The sequence below is a fragment of the Pinus tabuliformis genome, chromosome 8, assembly GCF_031772625.1.
Source record: "Pinus tabuliformis cultivar Carrire ecotype Pingquan chromosome 8, CPIR1, whole genome shotgun sequence".
NCBI classification, from domain to species: Eukaryota; Viridiplantae; Streptophyta; class Pinopsida; order Pinales; family Pinaceae; genus Pinus; species Pinus tabuliformis.
In genome coordinates, this window is record NC_142294.1 from 1,773,355,307 (window position 1) to 1,773,378,046 (window position 22,740).

General features: G+C 35.2%; 1 protein-coding gene across 1 annotated transcript; it reads left to right on the top strand.

The window, feature by feature from the left end:
• Positions 1-2,636: 2,636 nt before the first annotated feature.
• On the top strand, positions 2,637-3,608 carry LOC149243260 (uncharacterized). The gene has a single exon (XM_089371160.1). It carries the CDS (start codon positions 2,637-2,639, stop codon positions 3,606-3,608), a length of 972 nt encoding a protein of 323 aa, XP_089227286.1.
• The last annotated feature ends 19,132 nt before the right edge of the window (positions 3,609-22,740 follow it).

Below are 22,740 nucleotides of genomic sequence, written 5' to 3' on the forward strand. Positions count from 1 at the left end.
ATTTCAGTGTAGATGTTGATTCATAATCCTAATTTATTTCTTGCATTAGATGCATTGATTTCAGTGAAGAAAGACATAGAGAAGAAAAGGTGGACAAAGAGAGAAGGAGTGTGATGCAGGAGCATCAAGCACTTAGCCAGCAATGTGACATCTTGGTCACATGTTGTGGCTAGTTAAAAATAAATTGGACTTGGAAATAGTTTAAATAATATATTTTATTAAATTTGCTATTTATTTTAGGAGAATTGTTAGTTGTTTAATTAAATATGGCATAATAATAGAGTTGGTTTCTTTCCCTGCGTGGAATAGAACCAAAATAGGGATAAATGCTAAATAATAGGGGGGTATCAGTTTGTTGAGAAACTCTAGAAGAAATCTATTCTGAGAAGAATAGTTTCTCATATTTTTATAAATTAGAGAAAGGCTGAAGGAGAGAGGTGGTGAGTGAGTGTGAGTAGAGAGTGAGAGGTTTTTTGAGTGGAGTGGAAAGCTCAGAATTGTGTGAAAATTGTGTTTGTGTAAACAGGGATCTTTCTTTTATATAGCGAGCCGTGAATCTTGGATACTATTTTCTTTATGTATTGTTTGAAATTGTGGCTGTCAGTGCGTTTTTATTATAAACTGTAAAAAATCCCTGTGATGAATGCAAACAGGTCTTAGTTGAGTCCGCAAGTAGAAAGTCCCGTAAGTATAGAGAACTGGCAAAGAAATACTTCGCGGAACCTTTTTGGTGATTTGAATAGTAAATATATCAATTTTTTAATTCATCGCATCGGCCGAGGGAAGGTGTTCCATATCGGAACATTTAATGGTAGAAACGGATGCGAAATGTTATAAGTTGGGTTTGAAATAGCAAATCGGGTCCGGATCTGTATCGGCGGTCATCACAACTGCGCGACGAGCGATCTCCGATTTTCGATTGATCGCATTGGAATGGAGGCGGATGCAATACAATTATAAAATTGTGTTGAATATCAAGTTGGGTCCAAAGCCTAATCGGCAGTCATCACAACTGTGGGACGAGCGATCTCTGATCACCGACTGATCGCATCGGGATGGAGATGGATGCGATAAGTTTATAAAGTGTGTTGAATAGCAAATCGGGTCTGGAGGCTAATCGGCGGTTGTCACAAACATGGGAATGGTCCGATCTCTGATCAATTGGATCGGAGCTGTGAACTATTGTCTAATCGCGTCAGAGCATTCTTAAACAGTCATATATATGTTATATAATGGCACTAATCAGCGCATGCATGAAACAGACTTATATCTAAATCGGAATTGTTTTATAAAGTGGTGAATGTGATTTTAAATGGTTTTAAAAAGATATAAAGGATGGGATTGGAAAATTCATAAAGGGGGTTTTGGTCTCGATAGAACTAAAGAGTGATTGTTGAGTTATAAAGAATCGAGTTAGATTTAATTTAAATCTAACGCTGCTGTTGTTTCATCATTTTTGGTATCAGAGCCAGATAAGCTGTTTTGAAGTATTGCAGAGAATGCCGCCAAGAAGGGGAATTGGTCGAGGGAGACCAGAACCAAATGTAGTTCTGGTGGAAGAAATGCGGAGATTGCGTGAATGAATGGAAACAATGGAAGCAGCCCAAAGAAGAGGGCCTGATGATGGAGCTGAGAGTTCTTCAGAAGAATCTGATGCAGATGTGGAAGCAGAAGAAGAGAATGACAATGTCAAACTCATCAAGATGCTGGCAAAGGTTGGAAGCAAACCCAAAATGGACATTCCTATGTATGAAGGGAGTCTGAATGCTGAAGAGCTTATGGATTGGATCAGATCCATAGATCAGTATTTCGATTATGAAGAGGTTGAAGAGAACAAGAAGGTAAAGTTTGCAGTCAATCGACTGAAGGGCCATGCAGCCATCTGGTGGGACGAATTACAGACATCAAGAACAAGAAAGGGGAAATCTAAGATCAAGCAGTGGGATAAAATGGTAAGCAAACTGAAAGCCAAGTTTTTGCCTAAAGACTATCATTTGAATCTTTTTAAGCAGATGCAAAATCTAAAGTGGAAAGGAATGTCTGTTAAAGAATATACTGAAGAATTTTACAGGTTAAGCATCAGAACAGGGCATGTAGAAGATGATTTGGAGAAAGTAGCTAGATACGTTAATGGTTTGAGGTATGAAATACAGGATGAGATCAGCTTATTGAATTTGAAGTCGGTTGAGGATGCCTATCAAGCTGCCTTGAAGGCAGAGGAAAAACTGGTACGCAAACAAAACTAGAGGAACAGAGGTAAGAATCCGGCAAAAGAAGGGAGAATATTTGAATCCGAAATTCAACACTCTCAAAATGAGACAGGGAGTGCGAGCAATAGAGCACCACAAAGAGGAGATTCTAGCCATGGAAGATTCATGCCCAGAGGCAGAGGGCGAGGAAGAGATGTACGATGTTACATATGTGGTGAATGGGGACATATACAATGGGATTGCCCTCATCAGAGATCAGCAAACCAGCGCAATGTGAATGTTGCTGAAGCCAAAGAGGAGATTTGTCAACTTGAAGCTAAAGAGGAACCACCAGAAGACGGAGAATCCCTGTTACTGAAGAGGGTATTACTGGAAGGAGCTAAGGAAGCCAAAGAACTAGCTCAAAGAAAGACTTTATTCAGAACTATGTGTAAGTCAAGGGGTAAGTGTTGCAAATTGGTAATTGATAGCGGTAGTACTGACAATCTGGTTTCTACAGAGATGGTGGACAAGTTGAAGTTGGAGAGAACAGTACACCCCACTCCTTACAAAGTTTCGTGGCTTCAAAAGGGGCATCAAATTTTTGTAACTGAACAATGTCAAGTTGAAATTCAGATTGGTACTTATAATGATGTCATTTTATGTGATGTAATGCCGATAGATGTATGCCACATATTGCTAGGGAGGCCTTGGAAATTTGACCGAAATGCCATACATGATGGCAGAAGAAATACTTATACTTTGGAGAAAGATGGGAATAAGCATACACTACTGCCGTTGAAAGCTGAAGCTGATAAAGAAGCACCTGGAAACAGTGTTACATTGATGAATGAGAAGATCCTGTTGCAGGAAGATGAGAAGGGTAAGGAGATGCATCTTGCTAGTGTTGGAAAACCCAAGGTAATTTTAACTTCTACAAATTTAGAAGATTTACCTGAAGAAATTCATAATTTCTTGAATGATTGTGCTGATATTGTTGTGGATGAGTTGTTACCCATCAGGAGTATTAGTGAACATAATGATCTAATATCGAGAATCAGTCTATCGAATGAAGTAGCCTACAGGGTAATGCAGGAAAATGTCGAAGCTGGAACACAAGTGAACGAGTTGATGGATAAATGGCTAATCAGTGGAAGCCTTAATCCATGTGTTGTGCCAATAGTGCTCAATCCGAAGAAAGAAGTTGAATGGCGCATGAATCCAAATTCTCGAGCCTTATATAAAATCACCATCAGGGTGAAGAATGAAGATTTGAAGAAATATGCAGTCCCTAAAGAAGAGTTGAAATTGGATCCGAAGAAAATCCAAGTAGATGTGAATTGGCTAACTCCTAGAAGCATATTTGAGGGAGATGTCAAAAGCAGATGGAAGGAATGCAGTAGCAAAGACAAGCAGTGAGCAGATATGAGGAGGCCGAAAAAGGAATTCCAAATAGGTGATTTAGTCATGTATTGTAGAATGGTACCTGTACTAAAAGCCAGAAGAAGAACCACAAAGAGATGCCATAACAGACGAAAGCCCAAAGCAAGAAAAAGGAAAAAGAAAGTGCTAAAGAGAACCAGGAGTCAGACTCATTATCAGTATTTGACCAAGTGGAAAGAGGAACCAGTAGAGGACGTCAGCAGAGCTGCAGAGAATGGGGTTCAACTCCAAACAACTACAAGATCATTTTTCTTCCCCGGGAGTCTGATGCAGGAGCATCAAGCACTTAGCCAACAATGTGACATCTTGGTCACATGTTGTGGCTAGTTAAAAATAAATTGGACTTGGAAATAGTTTAAATAATATATTTTATTAAATTTGATATTTATTTTAGGATAATTGTTAGTTGTTTAATTAAATATGGCATAATAATAGAGTTGGTTTCTTTCCCTGCGTGGAATAGAACCAAAATAGGGATAAATGCTAAATAATAGGGGGGTATCAGTTTGTTGAGAAACTCTAGAAGAAATCTATTCTAAGAAGAATAGTTTCTCATATTTGTATAAATTAGAGAAAGGCTGAAGGAGAGAGGTGGTGAGTGAGTGTGAGTAGAGAGTGAGAGGTTTTTTGAGTGGAGCGGAAAGCTCAGAATTGTGTGAAGACTGTGTTTGTGTAAACAGGGATCTTTCTTTTATATAGCGAGCCGTGAAGCTTGGATACTGTTTTCTTTATGTATTGTTTGAAATTGTGGCTGTCAGTGCGTTTTTATTATAAACTGTAGAAAATCCCTGTGATGAATGCAAACAAGTCTTAGTTGAGTCCGAAAGTAGAAAGTCCCGTAAGTATAGAGAATTGGTAAAGAAATACTTCGCGGGGCCTTTTTGGTGATTTGAATAGTAAATATATCAATTTTTTAATTCATCGCATCAGTCGAGGGAAGGTGTTCCATATTAGAACATTTAATGGTAGAAACGGATGCGAAATGTTATAAGTCGGGTTTGAAATAGCAAATCGGGTCCGGATCTGTATCGGCGGTCATCACAACTGCGCAACGAGCGATCTCCGATCGCCGATTGATCACATTGGAACGGAGGCGGATGCGATACAATTATAAAATTGTGTTGAATAGCAAATCGGGTCCGAAGCCTAATCGGCGGTCATCACAACTGTGGGACGAGCGATCTCCGATCGCCGACTGATCACATCGAGATGGAGACGGATGCGATAAGTTTATAAAGTGCGTTGAATAGAAAATCGGGTCCAGAGGCTAATCGGCAGTTGTCACAAACATGGGAATGGTCCGATCTCCGATCAATTGGATCGGAGTTGTGAACTATTGTCTAATCGCGTCAGAGCATTCTTAAACAGTCATATATATGTTATATAATGGCATTAATCGGCGCATGCATGAAACAGACTTATATCTAAATCAGAATTGTTTTATAAAGTGGTGAATGCGATTTTAAATGGTTTTAAAAAGATATAAAGGATGGGATTGGTAAATTCATAAAGGGGGTTTTGGTCTCGATAGAACTAAAGAGTGATTGTTGAGTTATAAAGAATCGAGTTAGATTTAATTTAAATCTAACGCTGCTGTTGTTTCATCAGAGTGACAAGGGAGATGGAGAGAGAGGGAGAGAAGAGAGTAGGAGGGAAGAGAGATAAAAAGGGAGAGAAAGGGAGAGAAGGGGAAGAGAGAGAGATGGAGAGAAGGCTAAGAGAGAGGGAGAGAAAGACGTAGGGAGACATAGATAGATATGAGAAAGAGTGTGTATGCTTGTCGGGTGATATAAAGAGAAAAATAAGGAGAGACGGAGTGAAATATAGATATAGATGGAAGGGCGAGAGGGGGAAGAAGAGAGAGATAGAGATATGGAGGGAGGGAGAGATAGATAGATATGCAGATATAGTGTGTGTGTGTTTGGTGGGGTGAGATAGAGATAAAAGTAAACAAATATGGAGGGTGATATAAATATATATTTAGGGGGAGATAAAGTGAACTAGAACATTGCTTGCACTATATGCATTGATTTCAGTGTAGATTCTAACTTCTAATCCTATTTGACTGCTTGCACTAGATGCATTTATTTTAGTGTAGATGATAATTTATCATCCTATTTGATTGCTTGCACTATATGCATTGATTTTAGTGTAGATTATAATTTATCATCCTATTTGATTGCTTTCACTATATGCATTGATTTCAATGTAGATGCTGATTTCTAATTATATTCGATTGTTAGCACTAGATGCATTGATTTCAGTGTAGATGTTGATTTCAAATCCAATTTGATTTATTGTATTAGATGCATTCATTTCACTGTAGATGTTGATTTCTAATTCTATTTAATCGCTTCAATTAGATGCATTCATTTCAATACAGATGTTGATTTCTAATTTGATGAAACTAGATGTATGGTATACATTAATTTCAAGGTAATTAGATTAATAGAGTGCATTGATTTTAGTGTAAGCACAACAAAATTATTGACGACATGCATTAATTTATATGCTACAATGATTCAACCATAAATAAAATACTTGAATTTTTATCTTAAATAAAATGTTCACATAACTGAAATGTTTTATTCTTCAAACTATAAACTATGACTTCACTTTGCATTAAAATGAGGTAATAGAAAAAAACTACCATTGAAAGTTACTCAAGGTTTAACACTCCATAAGTCATAATGATTCACTTTGGAGAAATATACTATCAATATTGGAGAGAAAGAGAGACAAGGTATGAAATTTACTACAATAGCATGAATTAAAGATTTGAATGGTTTATGATTTCAACCTCCCTTTTCATATGAACAATATGAAAATATGGAAAAACTAACATGTGTGATAATAAGAATAGTAGAAGAAAATAGTTTGAGATTGATCACAATGAAGACTATCTGTAATTGACTACGTTTTTATTATTCACATTTTTTATCATTCAACACTGTTACATTGTCATTTTGTATTCAAAATTTTTATTTCATTAATATTCATCATTCAAGTTATTAACATTGCCTATCATCTCAACAAACTAAGGTAATTGGGAAAATTTAAAATTAAAATGACTAGATTAATCTTATACATATTTAACATTTAAAATGATCATAACAATTAGATTTTCCACATATATTCTATGGGCACGCATGAATTAAACTAGCATAGATCCATCTTAACCTCAGATCTATCAAGTGATGAGGGGTATAAAATCTCTCAAGGTGAAAACATTTCCTCAAGTTTTGCACTAAAAAAACAGGTTTGAACCTTAGAGAGATTTTATACCCCTCCACACTTGATAGACCTGAGGTTAATACGTATTTAAGATGGTTTATTTAAAATTCGTAGTATATGTATATATTTATTCACTTAATTTTTTTAAAAGTTGATTAATATATAATTACGCTGATATGTGTGGTCTATAATAGAACAGGGCTTCAACAATTTTGAATTTTTAATAAATGGATGGATATGATTTTCTCCTAAGCGATATTCTTTGTTTAAGACCAATAGGGAGGGACAAGATTTAATGTCGATCCATATGTTTTACATTAATATTTAATTTAATAATTCCTATTTAATAAATAGTAACCTTTTATGTTCGTAGGTCGGGTCAAGGCAACTAATCGATGCAAAAAGAACAAAAAAAAATAGAGACATTGATTAATCACAAATTATCTATATGCAATTTTGTTATTCCTCTTCACCAATGGGAGTAAAAAAAACACCAATGGAGTAAAAATAGAGAATTTTGTGATCGATAAGGTGTGAAGGGAGAGAGACATGTTCTGATTGGCAGGGTTAAGAAGAGAAGGTGTGAAACCACAACTGATTTGGTTGCACATTTCCTAGCTGTCAGTAGCCATGGATATGGCACTTCTAATTGGTATTTTCTCATATTTTCCTTTACCATATTATCTCTTTATTTTAATTCGATGATGAATTCATAAATTATGCTTAATGAACTTGATGGCAGAGTGATTGACAATTTACACAAGAATGAAAGGAAGTGTGAGTGATTACTCCACTCGGAACTTCTTGTTCCCTGTTGTAGTAGTCAATAAAAAGGTTTTTTTATGAACCTTGTGTCTGTGGGTTTTTTCATAGTGGAAAAAATGATTCTAAACTCTTAAAAATGTTCAGGGAAGTTCATCGCCCAACATCACCATACCATTAGCAACATGGGTGCCATATTTTCCACAAAGTCGACAGAGAATCTTCAAAACTTCTTTGGCACCATGGATGGATCACTGTATTCTTTGTCAACCATAACCTTATCCCAAATTATTCAGTATTAAATATATATTTACCTCGATAGACATGCTCTATATTTGAATTAGGCTTTATTAATTTTGATTTTTTAATAAATGAATGGATATGATTTTCTCCTAAGTGAATATCTTTGTCTAATAACAATAGGGAGGGATGAGATTTCATGTTGATATATATGTTTTATGTTACAGTTTCATTTCACAATTCATATTTAATAAATAATAACTTGTTATGTTCGCAGGATGGGTCGGTGCAATTAATTGACACACCACGAATGACATAACTAATGACATTAATTAGTCACGAATTGTCTGTGCGCAACTTTGTGGTTCCTCTTCACTAGTGGGAGTAAAAAAATAGTAACGATTAAGTAATAAAAGAGAAGCTTGTGATCAATATGGCATGAAGGGAGAGAGACATGTTGTGGTTGGAAAGGCTAACTAGAGAATGTGTGAAGCTGCAACAAAGTTGGGTGCACATTTGTTGGTTGTCAATAGCCATGGACATGGCACTTTCATTTGGTATTTTCTCATATTTTTCTTTACCATATTCACTTTTCATTTTAATTCGATGATGAATTCAAAAATGATGCTTAATTAACTTCGTGGCAGAGTGATTAACAAATTGTAGACCAATCACGCAAGTGTGAATGATTGTTGTTCTTGGAACAACTTTGTAGTAGTCAATAAAAAGTTTTTTCTTTTTTTGGATCTTATGTGTGTGGGTTTCTTCCATAATTGATGGAATGATTCTAAGCTTTTCGAAATTTGTAGCGTAGTTACCCAACCAACATCACCATAATGTTAGCAACATGGGCGCCATCATTGCCACAAAGCTAACAGAGAACCTTCAAAACAAAATGTGGTGCCATAGACAAATCATTGTATTCTTCATCAACCTTAACGCAATCCCAAGTTCTTCAGTATTATATATATATATATATATATATATATATATATATATATATATGTTTATACTGAAAGTTTATATATTTATCATTTTGAAGTAAAGACTTAATACTATCTTTTGATTTTCCAATTAATATATTCGCAATCCACACATTGTCTTTTGGTTTTGTGGAGTTTTCAGACACTAACAATCTGAACATGGGTATCTGAGAAGAGAGCTTTTCATATATCTGAAAACAAGGATTAAACAAACAAATTTCATTCAATTTTAGGTCGTCAAATTAATATTTTGTGCATATTATGGATGTTTTTTTGTTTGGTTAGTAGCTTAAGTTAGACTTTATTCTATTAAGGGGTTCATTACAAAAACTTGAATGTATAACATTGAAATTGGATAGTGATAGGAGCTAAAGCATTCAATCAAGAATGATAAGCATAACTAAAGGAAAAGTAGCCATGGTTCTAATTGAAACATAGCCAAATGCAAATTTGTATTTATTTGTACATTTAAAGTGTTAGTGGAAACAATTCTTGAAGATATAAGAGTTTTTTAAATAAGAGTATTAATGATATGTGCCTATTAGCTTACATCAACCACATTTACTAATGTGGTTGTGCTAGTAATTAATTATATAAATTTTCATGTGTTTTAACAATTTTTTCCATGTTGTGAAAGTACCTATTTGCAAGGACACAATAAACCACTTGGTTTGTATGGGGTTTAATAGACCTTTCTCAAATATAATATATTGTCTGTAGTATATACACGAGCATGTTTACCATAAACTAGAAGTAAATAATAATAAATGTGTAAATATGACTTATTTCACAATATATCGAACAATATTGTCATGTCCTATGTGTATGGATAACCCTGCTTTCATGGGAAATTATTTTCATGGTACTTTCAGAGAGAACAACATACGCATAGATATCCAATTCTTTGGAGAAAATAAGATAAGAAGTAAGTAAGATAATGTTGGATCAAGTAATAGTAAGTGTTTGTTGGTTAGACCCAATGTTTTGTAATACGATGAACTTTAGTTGATCTCTTAGACGCGCATGGGTGAACTGATAATTGGGCCATATATCAACTCATGCACATGTGAAGCAATTTTGATTAGAGATATTCATCAGCCTTTGCATCATAATTCAAATGTTTTATAACACATTGAACTTGACTTGATCTTTTGGATGTGTATGGGTGAAGTGATAATTGGGCCATATATCTACTCATGCACATGTGAAGCAATTTTTCTTGGAGACATTCCCAGGCCTTTGGGCCATAATTAAGATATTTCATGGGTTTTTATATCAGTTAAGGTTGTAGTTCTCATAACGCTTTGTAGTGAAAATTAGAATCAAACAATTGACCTCCTTTTTTATCTTTATATTTTGGAATATCATTGAGATCTACAATCCACATAAGAATGCATATCATTGATAACATGCTTTTGAGAGCTTAGCCTTTGCTATAGGAAAAATTGATAATGTGCATATTAGAATCCAAAGGAAGAAAATTTTGATGATGTGCATATTTGATGGCCATTTTTATGTCAAATTCTAAATAAATCAGATATCAACTGGTATAAAAAAAGTTAACCATTTGACTTTGGGTATAAGATTTTGAAATATTTCGGAATCTAAAATAATTTAAATGTATAATACATTTTAAATATGATCAAATTTATTTCCATCATACCTTATCTTTGCTGAATTTTGATTAGATCACCAAAACATCTATGAAAATTTGAAGTACATTAATTATGGATTTTTACATCATTATTGATGCATGAAAGTTCTCACCCATAACCAATTCTAGAAATCCCAATTGAGCAATATCGACCTGCAGTCCCAACCTATGTTGGGAACTCTCTATCACTCGTACAAATTCTAACAGTCTGCAATTTTAACATCTGGAAATCATAATTGAGCAATACTGATCGATGGTCCCAAATTATCTTTGTAACTATCTATCACTCGTACAAATTTTAATAGTCTGCAATTTTAATATCTAAAAATCACAATTGAGCAATACACACTAGTAGTCCGAAATTATCTTGGAAACTCTCTATCGCTCATACAAATTCTAACAGTTTGCAGTTTCAATTATTGGAAAAACAGAGGAGGCAAAGGCACAAAAATTTAACACACACACAATAACATGAGTTCTGACTCTTCTATTGATCACACAAAAACTTAATGATTACAATGAACCCGATGAGGGGTATTTAAACTTTTCGACTAGCGACTCACTCGAAATAACTTCAAAATGCACACACACTCTAAATTTGACTTTACCCAAAATAAGGCTTAGCTCAAACTAACACAACTTGACTCAGTTAACTGACTCTCTAAATTTAGACAACTCTGCATATGGGAGTAATTAGCCATATTTAACACTCCCCCTTAATTATGACCACTAAACTAAGACATGACTCATGACAAATCAAACATTCCTATTGGTCTAAGTCTCAACTAGGCTTACAACACCCAAGTTTCCTCTATGTAACTCAAATACACCTTTTGTTAATATATTAGGGAATATATGGGCCAATTGATCACTTGATTTACAATGCTTCAATTAAACTTCTTCATTGCTCACAATTTCTCTAATGAAATGATATCTAGTATCAATATTCTTTCTCTTTTGATGAATAACACTATGTTTGGATAGTGCAATGGCTGAGGTGTTGTCACAATAGAATTTTTTTGATCCTTTTTGTTTCTCCTTGATTCCATACAAAAAGCTTCTTAACCAAACTGCTTGGCATGTTGTTGATGTCACTGTTACATATTTTTCTTCTGTTGATGAAAGTTTCATAATAGGTTTCTTCTTAGATACCCACGATATCACATCTAAACCAAGATGGAACACATAACCAGAAGTGCTCTTCCTATCATCCAAACTTCCTGCAAAATCATTGTCAGTGTATCCAACTAAATCCTTCTTCTCTATGCTTGCATACATTATTCCACAATATGTAGTTCTTGCTATGTATCTTAGAATTGTATTTCCTACTCTCCAATGTGAGTCTTTTGGAGACTCCATAAAACAGAAATCAAACTAACTCCTTGCATACTATTTGTTCTTGTAGTTGTGAGATACATGAGGCTTCCAACCAATATTTTGAATAGAGTTGGATTGGCATTTGATCCTTCATAATCCTTACTTAACTTCGTACTTGTTGCAAGTGGTGTAGGAGCCGGTTTACAATTTTCCATTTTGAATCTTTTCAGCAAATATTTAGCATGTTTATTTTGAAAAATAAATATCCCTTTTTCCGATTGCTCAACTTTTATGCCAAGAATTTTTTTCAAAAGACCCAGATATGTCATCTCAAATTCTTTCTTCATTGTTGCCTTAAATTCATCTATTTCAAGATCACTCGTATAAATAATGTCATCCACATACAAACAAACAATAAAAATATTCCCATGCCCATTTACATTTGTGTATAAGGTAGGTTCAATGTTACTTCTGCAAAATCCATTCTTGATCATGTAACTATGAATTTTTCTATACTAGGCTCTTAGTTCTTGTTGAGTCCATAGAGTGCTTTATTCAACATGTAAACTTTATTTTCTTGACCTTCAACATCATAACCTAGAGGCTTTTGCATATAGATTTCTTCATATAGAATTCCATTCAAGAAGGTTAAATATCACATCCCTCTGATACATTTTCCACTAGTTTTGAGATGTTGTGGCTAAGACTACTCTTACAGTGTCCAATATGGATAATGGAGAAAATGTTTCTCCAAAGTATATAATCGGTTGTTGTGAGAACCCTTTTGCTACAAGTCTTGCTTTAGATCTATCAATTTCGCCTTTCTCATTCAACTTTGTCTTGTACACCCATTTCACACCAATGAGGATTTATCCTTTCAAAAATCATCCAAATCCCATGTATCATTCTTTTCAATAGATTTTATTTCTTCAACCATAAATTGCACCCAATTTTCATCTTTGATTTATTCTTCAAACGATGAAGGTTGAAAAGACAACAATGCAAAATTTGAACTAACATCCAAATCATCATAAGTATCTTTCGGACTTCCCATTTTTATCTTACCATTGCTTGATTCATCACCGGACTGATTGCTAGGGGAATTTCAATATGTTGATATGCTTGAAGATCCATGTTGTTTAGAGTATCTTGGAGTCCTTGCTTGTGTGACTTTGATTGGTGTCTTCTCTTGTGATTCTTGTTACTCCTTTTCAATTACATCATCTTCTTCCATCAATGGTACTTTTGCATCATTTGTTTTGTCTACAATCCCATTCCATGACTCTTGTTCTTTGAAAACAACATCTTTGTTGATTATGGTCTTCTTGGTGACAGGGTTATACAATTTGTAAGCTCTTGATTTCTCATTATAACCAATAAATATGCATTTTTCACTTTTATCATCCAACTTGCCTCTTAGCTCTTTAGGTGCATTTGCATAGGCTACACATCCAAACACTCTAAGATGAGATAAAATGCAAGACATTCATGATCGTGCTTCTTTGGGTACTTTGTTGTTCATCACACTCTTTGTGGGATATTTGTTTATCACATAAACAATACATGAAAATACTTCTACCCAATATTCATTAGACAAGTTTCTTCCTTTCAACATGCTCCTGGCCATGTTCATAATTACCCTGTTCTTTCTCTCTACTACATCATTCTACTATGGTGTGTATCTAGTTGTAAATTGTCTTCTGATTCCATGTTGTTTGCAGTAAGCATGGAATTCCTTTGAGTTACATTCTCCACCATGATCTAACCTCAACACCTTGACCTGACGATCACTCTAGTTCTCTGCTATGGCTTTGAACTCTTTGAACTTTGCAAAAGTTTCAAAATTTTGCTTTAGGAAGTAAACACATGTCTTTCTGCTCGAATCATTAATGAAAGCGAGGAAGTAACAACTTCCGCCAATCGATTGCATCCTCATAGCTCCATAGAGGTTTCTATGAGCCATCTCTAGTGGATGCTTTGCTCTGTATGAAACTCCTTTTGGAAAACTCTCATGATGTTAGTTTCCAAAGATGCAACACTCACAAGTGCTAGAAGGTTCTTTGATGGGAGGTAATCCTCTAACCATCTGTTTTTGCTACAACAATATTAAACCATAGAAGTGCAAGTGTCAAAACCAAAAGTTACGTAATCAGTAATCATTAGAACATGCAACCGTAAGAGAAATGACTTGATCACTATAATTCATGATTAGAGGAAAGAGTATGTTCCTCGTCATATGCACCTTGGCTATCAGCTAATTATTTCGAGGCTTTTCATTTATAACACACTCTTGTCCCTCAAAAGTAAATTTGTGTCCTTTCTGCATCAACTGAACAACACTTATCAGATTATGTTTGAGACAAGGGACATAATATACCTTTGAGATTTTCTTTGGCTCCCCCTGCTTGGTTAGAATGTTGACAACTCCTTTCCCATCTACATCCACAATCTTTTTAGTGCCCAATTTTACCTTTGTCTTAACAGATTGATCTAGGTTTTCAGCCAAATTATTGTTGCCTGTTATGTGGTTACTGCAACCACTATCTAATAGCCACACATTATCAAAATATTCATGCATAGTATGGCAAGCTAGGAACATGGAGTCAATATTATCTACAGTTACATTAGCTCTTTTCTTTCATTGATCGACTATCTTCTTCATGCAATCATGGACATAGTGACAAATTTATTGCAATAATAACATATCACCCTGGATTTTTCGACTCTTTGATTATTATTGACGCTTCTACTATTACTTCCACTTTCTTGTTCCTTCTCTTCTCTTTCATTTCTCTGACCACCATGTCTTCTACCTCATCCTCTGCCTCTTGATCTACCTCTGCTTCGACATGTGTCTCTTGAGATAGAAACCTGAATTTTAAAAGTTGTTTCTAATATGGAATCCTTATTTTTGTCTATCCCCACCTCATGGAATATGAGTGAACCCATCAATTCATCAATTGTCAGCATTTCAAATCCTTGGCTTCTTCATGGTTGCTACTATAGCATCAAACTTGGTAGAAAAAGATCTGAGGACCTTCTCAACCACTATTTGATCTTATTTTTCATCACCATAAATCCTTAACTGGTTCACAACAATAAAATGAATAAATTGATGTCCTTTGTTTCCTTCATCTGCATAGTTTCAAAATCTCTCCTAGTATTTTGCAACTTAACAGTATGGTCTTTGGCTACACCTTTATAGCTCGTTGCCAAATTTTCTCATGTTGACTTTGCTCAATACATTAACATAATTTTCTAGAACATTGTTGTGTCCACTCCTTACTAGATAAGTTTCCATGCTTGTGCATTCTTCTTTTCATCTTTCCTCAATTGCTTCTTCTCTGCGTTAGTGAGTGCTCATACAACTGCTTCATCTTTAGGTTCCAGAAACCCAAACTGGACATCCTCCCAAACATCATGAGTCTTCAACGTGGTCTTCATATTAATAACCCACACATCATAATCCTTCGTTGTAAATAGTAGAAACTGCAAATAGAAGCGAAATAAAACCATCTTTAAAAAAAATCTTCTTCAAATAATAAAATCCATTTTTCTATAAAAACCTTTATTAACCGTTTTAAATCTTTTTAAAAAAAACTCTTTATCAAAAATTATTTAAAAAAAAAACTTAAATAACGACTTTTAATATATCTTTATAAATCACTTTAATAAACCTTTTTATAAAACATAAACTCTTGATTTCATTAAAACCTTTTAATGGAGATGGCACGCATATTTTGAAAAGGATTTTAATATGGACCGAAAAGAGAAAAACAAACACCCGATAACACTTCAAATTCAAAAGTTTTCAACCTTTTGAATTCATGTAAATAGACTTTGACCTTGCCCATTTTACTTGTTCATGGGCTCATCGCACCTTTCAATAGGGCAGAGCAGCCATGAGTTTTTAATTCAATGCACTTTTTTCAAGGTGGAACTGCTATGAGTTGGAAAGACGTAAGTTTGAGTTAAATAAGCACACCTTTTATACTACACAACTGTTGGAATTTCTGATAATTCTAAACAAAACTGAAAAACACAACAACACTCTATTTAAACACAGGGGAAATAAGAATCATTTGCGGAATACGGTGTTTCAGCAATGCTGAAACTGGTGTTTCAGCAATGCTGAAACTGGTGTTTCAGCAACGCAGTTTCGTCAGTTGATGTTTGCAGTGTATCAGCAACGGTGTTTCAGCAATGCTGAAACTCGTGTATCAGCAACACTCTGTTTTGACGTCAAGACTATTTTCTGGTTACGGTGTAACAGCAACGCGCAAATAAAAGTTCTATTTATAAACAGTAAACCAACTGATACAAATTCGTCTTCCTCGCATAGAGGGATTTTCACAAGAGATTATGCTAAAGAGCATCTTCCTCTTGATAGAGGGATTACAGAAGGAACGCTTCAATTCCACAAACCGATTTTTCACTATCTGAAAGTTACAGTTTCAGCACTGTTGTGCATTACAAGAAAAACTCTCTATCATTCTTCTAACATGAAACAGAACTGCTATTCATTACATTTATATGTTAAAACATATCTAACTTTAAACAATAAAATAATAAAAATATCTTCTAAAGCTTATCTGCGTATTGAATGTAGCAAGCGGTGATGCCTTTTGAAGAAATGAAGTCGGTTGTTGCAAGGGAATTTAATGCGGAAAATTTAATGCATATTAATGTGAAAAATATCAAGCACGACTTTGAGGCATCCAACAGTCTGGAATATCTACAGCAAATCAGATTTATGTCCAGCTGTTTATGTTGCAGTTGGAATTAAATTCCAACACTCTCCCTTAATTTCAACTGCTGGGTTTTTCTGAATACCCAGGCATTTCCTGAAATGATCAAAAATTTTCTTTCCTAATGGTTTTGTCAAGATGTCAGCGAACTGATCCTCTGTTCTGCAGTGCTGCAAAACAATCTCATCATTATTAACCAATTCACGTATGAAGTGAAATTTGGTGTCTATGTGCTTTGTCCTTTTATGAAAAACAGAGTTTTTAGACAATGCTATTACCGAGCTATTGTCACAGTAAATGGTTGTGCCCTTTTCTTGTTCATGACACAAATCTCTGAGAACTCTTCTCAGCCACACTGCTTGGCATGCTCCTGCTGTTGCTGCCACATACTCTGCCTCTGCTGTTGACAAAGACACAACTGGTTGCTTCTTGGAAGCCCATGAGATGGCTCCCGAACCCATATGAAACACATATCCCAATGTGCTTTTCCTATCATCAACACTTCCAGCCCAATCATTGTCAGTGTAACCTGTCAACATGAAACTTTCAGGAGAGGAGTATAAAATACCAAACCCCTTCGTTCCATTCACATACCTTAGAATCCTCTTGGTTGCCTGCCAATGAGTCTCTTTCGGTCTTTCTGTAAATCTGGAGATTAAACTCACAGCGTGCATAATGTCCAGCGTAGTTGCAGTCAAGTACATAAGGCTGCCAACTATGCTCTTGTATAATTTCGGATCAAAATCCTTGCTGCTGTCTTCTTTGGTCAATTTCAACCCCATTACAGTTGGAGTCATAGCTGCCTTGCTGTTCTGCATGTTAAATCTCTTCAACACTGCTTCTACATATTTAACTTGAGAAATGAAAACACCATTTTCACTTTGGTCTACTTCAATTCCAAGAAAATATCTTAAGAAACCCAATTCAGTCATTTCAAATTCACTTTTCATGACTGCTTTAAAATCAGCAATGAGAGAAGCATCATTGCTAGTAAAAATCAAATCATCTACACATAAAACAACAATAAGAATCTTACCGTCATTCTCCTTTATGTAGAGTGTGGGTTCACCATCACACTTATCAAACCCATTCTCAATTAGATAAGCATCTATTCTACTGTACCATGCTCTTGGAGATTGCTTCAGCCCATAAAGAGCCTTCTTTAGTTTGCAGACTTTATGCTCTTGGCCTTCAACTTCATAGCCTGGAGGTTGTTCAACATAAACCTCTTCTTTTAACACTCCATTCAGGAATGCAGATTTAACATCCATATGATAAATCTTCCATTTGTGTTGTGTTGCAATAGACAACATTGTTCTGACTGTTTCCATCCTTGCTACTGGTGCAAAGGTTTCATCATAGTCTTTGCCTTGTCGCTGCTTGTAGCCTTTCACAAAAAGTCTTTCTTTGTACCTGTCAATCTTGCCTTCAACATTTCTTTTAGTCTTATAGACCCACTTAACTCCAATGGCATCTTTGCCTTCAGGGAGGTCCACTAACTCCCATGTTTTACTCTTCTCCATTGCACCAATTTCTTCATTCATTGCTTCAATCCATTTATCTTCATTTAGAGCATCTTCAAAATGAACTGGGTCATCAACATGACAATACAAAGCAAATAATGAATTCAGACCGGTATTGTTACTTACCTCTCCTTGTTCATAGATCTCATTCAGATTTCTGAATCTTGGTCTTCTTGGTGTGCTTGGAGTTCCATCCAAATTTGAGGGTATTGCTAATCCCTGTGGTGTGCTTGGAGAAGCACTTCCTTGACTTCTCAAGTCTCTTCGAATTTCAGCTTGTGGTGTGGTTTGTTGTACTTGCTGTGGTGGAGGAGGAGCCACCAAGGAAGGATTATTTGCTGTTGTCCCTTCCTCTTCTTCTTCGTGAGACATAATTGTCTTCACATTCACTGTCTTCTCTAAGCTTCCATCCCAAGCTTCATCTTCAATAACTTGCACATCTCTGCTTACTATTAATTTCTTGGTGGATGAATTATAGAGTTTGTATGCTTTTGACTCATCACAATAGCCAATAAAGACACACTTCTCCCCCTTACTATCAAGCTTCTTCCTTAGCTAATCCGGTACATGTACATACGCTACACAACTGAATACTCTCATGTGAGTGACAGTTTGCTTTTGACCACTCCATGCTTCTTCTGGTATTTTGTTCATGACAGCTTTAGTTGGGCATCTATTAAAGATGTAAACTGCGCAAATGATAGCTTCTACCCAATACTCATGTGGCAAGTGTTTTGCCTTCAGCATACTTCTAACCATGTCAAGAATGGTCCTATTCTTCCTTTCGGCAACACCGTTTTGCTGAGGTGTATACCTCCCGGTGAATTGCTTTTGTATGCCATTATCTCTGCAAAAACGCAGAAAGTCTTTGGAGATGTACTTTCCTCCTCTATCTGTTCTGAGCACTTTGATATAATGCCCACACTGCTTCTCAACAAGAGTTTTGAAGTGGCGGAATTTCTCAAACACTTCACTCTTCTGTTTCAGCATATACACCCATGTCTTTCTGGTGTAATCATCAATGAAAGTCAAAACATATTTATTTCCAGCAAATGATGGTATTTGCATCGGTCCACACACATCAGAGTGAACAATTTCCAAGGGTGCTTTTGCCCTTATACTCTTTCCTGCTAGAAAGCTTTCTTTGTGTTGCTTGCCCAAGATGCAGCCTTCACAAAGGTTGTCTGGTTTCTCAATCAATGGCAATCCCTTTACCATTCCCTTTCTATGCAACAGATTCAAGCCTCTGAAATTGAGATGTCCAAATCTCAAGTGCCACAACCAATTCTCATCTTTCACTTGTTCCTGAAAGACTTCTTCTGTTACAGCTGCAATAGTTCTCCCTTCCTTCAAATCTGCCCTGAGTTTGAGAGGAAACATTCTATTGCTGGTCATATACACCTATGCAATGATCTTCTTACTTGGAGGTATGTCTCTGATTGTACACATATCATCTTTGAAGAACACATTGTAACCTTTGTTAATGAGCTGTCCAATGCTCAAAAGATTACATTTCAGACCATGTACATAGTATACCTCTGGCATAATCATCTGTTCTCCATTTCTTGCTCGGATACTGACTCTGCCCTTACCCTTGATAGATATCTTACTATCAATTCCTATTGTTACCTCAGATTTCACATTTTCATCCAGATTGGCAAACATTTCAATATTTCCAATCATGTGATTACTACAACCTGAGTCTAAGAACCAAAAATCTTCTTGTTTGTCTTGTGCTATGTTACATGTTAACAGCACAATCTTTGGATTCTTATCTTCTTCATTTGCAAAATTAGCATCCTGCCTACTATTCATGTCATTTTGTTTTTTCCTACATTCATTGGCGTAGTGCCCATATTTCTTACAATAATGACATTGGACTTGGGATTTGTCATACCTTTGTCCATGAGCTTGATGTTTGCTTTAACCTTCATTTTGGTTCTGATTGCAGCTCCTTCCGCTTGTGCTTGCAGGATTATTTCTGCCTTTCTTTTGGCTTCTTCCACGACCTCTGTTATTTGCTCTGCCTCGACCTTTTCCTTAGCCAAAAGACATCTGAGTCTTGAATGCTTGCTCAAAAGAGGAATCTGTTCCTCTACTCAGTCTGTGTTCATGATACATAAGAGAAGCACTCAGTTCATCTACTGTGAACTGTGAGAGATCCTTTGTTTCTTCTATTGCTACCACAATAGATTCAAACCTTGAGGGTAAAATTCTCAAGATCTTCTCTACAATCCTTCTTTCTTCAAGAATCTCACCATGAGATCTTATCTGGGTTATCAACCCAATAACCTGAGTGAAGAATGAATCTATTGTATCAGATTCCTTCATGCTGAGTGTTTCAAAGTCTCTCCTCAACATCTGCAACTTTGCAGTCTTCACCTTCTCCATGCCTTGATAGGTAGTTCTCAGAATATCCCATGCCTCCTTGGATTTTGTTGCTGTTGCAATCCGTGGAAAAACACTTTCATGTACTGATTGGAAGAGGAAAAAGAGAGCTTTGGCATCCTTCTTCCTATCTCTCTTCAACTGGTCTCTTTCTGCTACTGTCAAAGCAGCCAACGCTGTTGCATCTACAGGTTCAGCATAGCCAGTTTCAACCAGCTCCCATATTCCTTGAGAAGCAAACAATGCTTTCATTTTTATGGACCAATAACTGTGATTTTTCCCATTAAACTGTGGCAGTTGGGAATTTGTCAAAGCTGTTCCAGCATCTGCCATCTTAACCTGTATAAATAAAGAAGAGATACTGACTGTATAAATAAAAACAAGCAAAAAAATTTCTCTGCTAGAGAAAAATCTGCTCAATAAGCTTCTTACAACTCCAACAGTGAAAAACAAACTCTGTTTTTGACTCACTGAGTGCCTAGACCAGCTCTGATACCATGTTGGAATTTCTGATAATTCTAAACAAAACTGAAAAACACAACAATACTCTGTTTTAACACAGTGGAAATAAAAATCGTTTGCAGAATACGGTGTTTCAGCAACGATGAAACTGGTGTTTCAGCAACGCAGTTTCATCAGTTGCTGTTTGCAGTGTATCAGCAACGGTGTTTCAACAATGTTGAAACTCGTGTATCAGCAACACTCTGTTTTGACGTCAAGACTATTTTCTGGTTACGGTGTAACAGCAACGCGCAAATAAAAGTTCTATTTATAAACAGTAAACCAACTGATACAAATTCGTCTTCCTCGCATAGAGGGATTTTCACAAGAGATTATGCCAAAGAGAATCTTCCTCTTGACAGAGGGATTACAGCAAGAATGCTTCAGTTCCACAAACTGATTTTTCACTATCTGAAAATTACAGTTTCAGCACTGTTGTGCGTTACAAGAAAAACTCTCTATCATTCTTCTAACATGAAACAGAACTGTTGTTCATTACATTTATATGTTAAAACATATCTGACTTTAAACAATAAAATAATAAAAATATCTTCTAAAGCTTATCTGTGTATTGAATGCAGCAAGCGGTGATGCCTTTTGAAGAAATGAAGTCGGTTGTTGCAGGGGAATTTAATGCTGAAAATTTAATGCATATTAATGTGCAAAATATCAAGCACGACTTTGAGGCATCCAACAGTCTGGAATATCTACAGCAAATCAGATTTCTATCCAGCTGTTTATGTTGCAGTTGGAATTAAATTCCAACAACAACTTGCGATGGACGCTTACAACCCGTGATTTTTAAAACATAAGTTTGAGTTAAATCAGCACACGTTTTACACTACACAATTTGCAATGGACGCCTACAACCTGCGATGGTTTTACTAGCTCTTTGGATCTTCTAATTCTTACTCTTATATTAATATTTTGGAAAAACAGAGGGAAAATGTACATTAATTTCACATACACAATAACATGAGTTGGCACTTTTCTATTGATCACACAAAAACTTGATGATTACAATGAATTCTATAAGAAGTATTTAAACTTTTTGACTAACATTTCATTTAAAATAACTTTCAGATACGAGATACTCTAAATTCGACTTTACCCAAAATAAAACTTAACTCAAACTCATTCAACTTAAATGACTCTCTAAATTTAAACAACTCTACATGTCTGAGTAATTGCCTATCTTTAACATTAACGTCTTTAACATTCACGTCAGTCACTGAAAAAAAACCTAAATAAAAAAAATAACCATCTTCACATATTTGTGTACCTTACAGCATCACATAATTCCTGATTCTTTTCTCAATTGTGAATTAATATTATTTTTCTTTTTATTTTGAAAAATTTCTAAAATGTAAACAAAACATATATATATATATATATATATATATATATATATATATATATATATATATATAGATATATATATATATATATATATATATAATCCAATACAAAGTAGGTTTTGGAAAACTTAAGTAATTAAATTTGTTTATATATATGTAATTGAATATAAAGTAAGTCTTAGAAAGCTTCAACAATCAAATTTGTTTTAGTAAAAAATATTTTCAAATATAAATTTCAAAATCAACATTTGAATTGACTTCAATTTCTGAATCTAGTTGAATTGAGTTCAACTCTCTTACTCTAATTGTTAAGAAATAGGAAAACCACCATTAAGATATTAACAACATAGTAAATCTCACAATGATCTATCCATTACTAAAGGCATCGATTTACGCTAGG

Coding starts and splice junctions, on each gene's coding strand:
- LOC149243260 (XM_089371160.1), top strand. CDS start 2,637: ATGTGTAAGTCAAGGGGTAAGTGTTGCAAATTGGTAATTGATAGCGGT.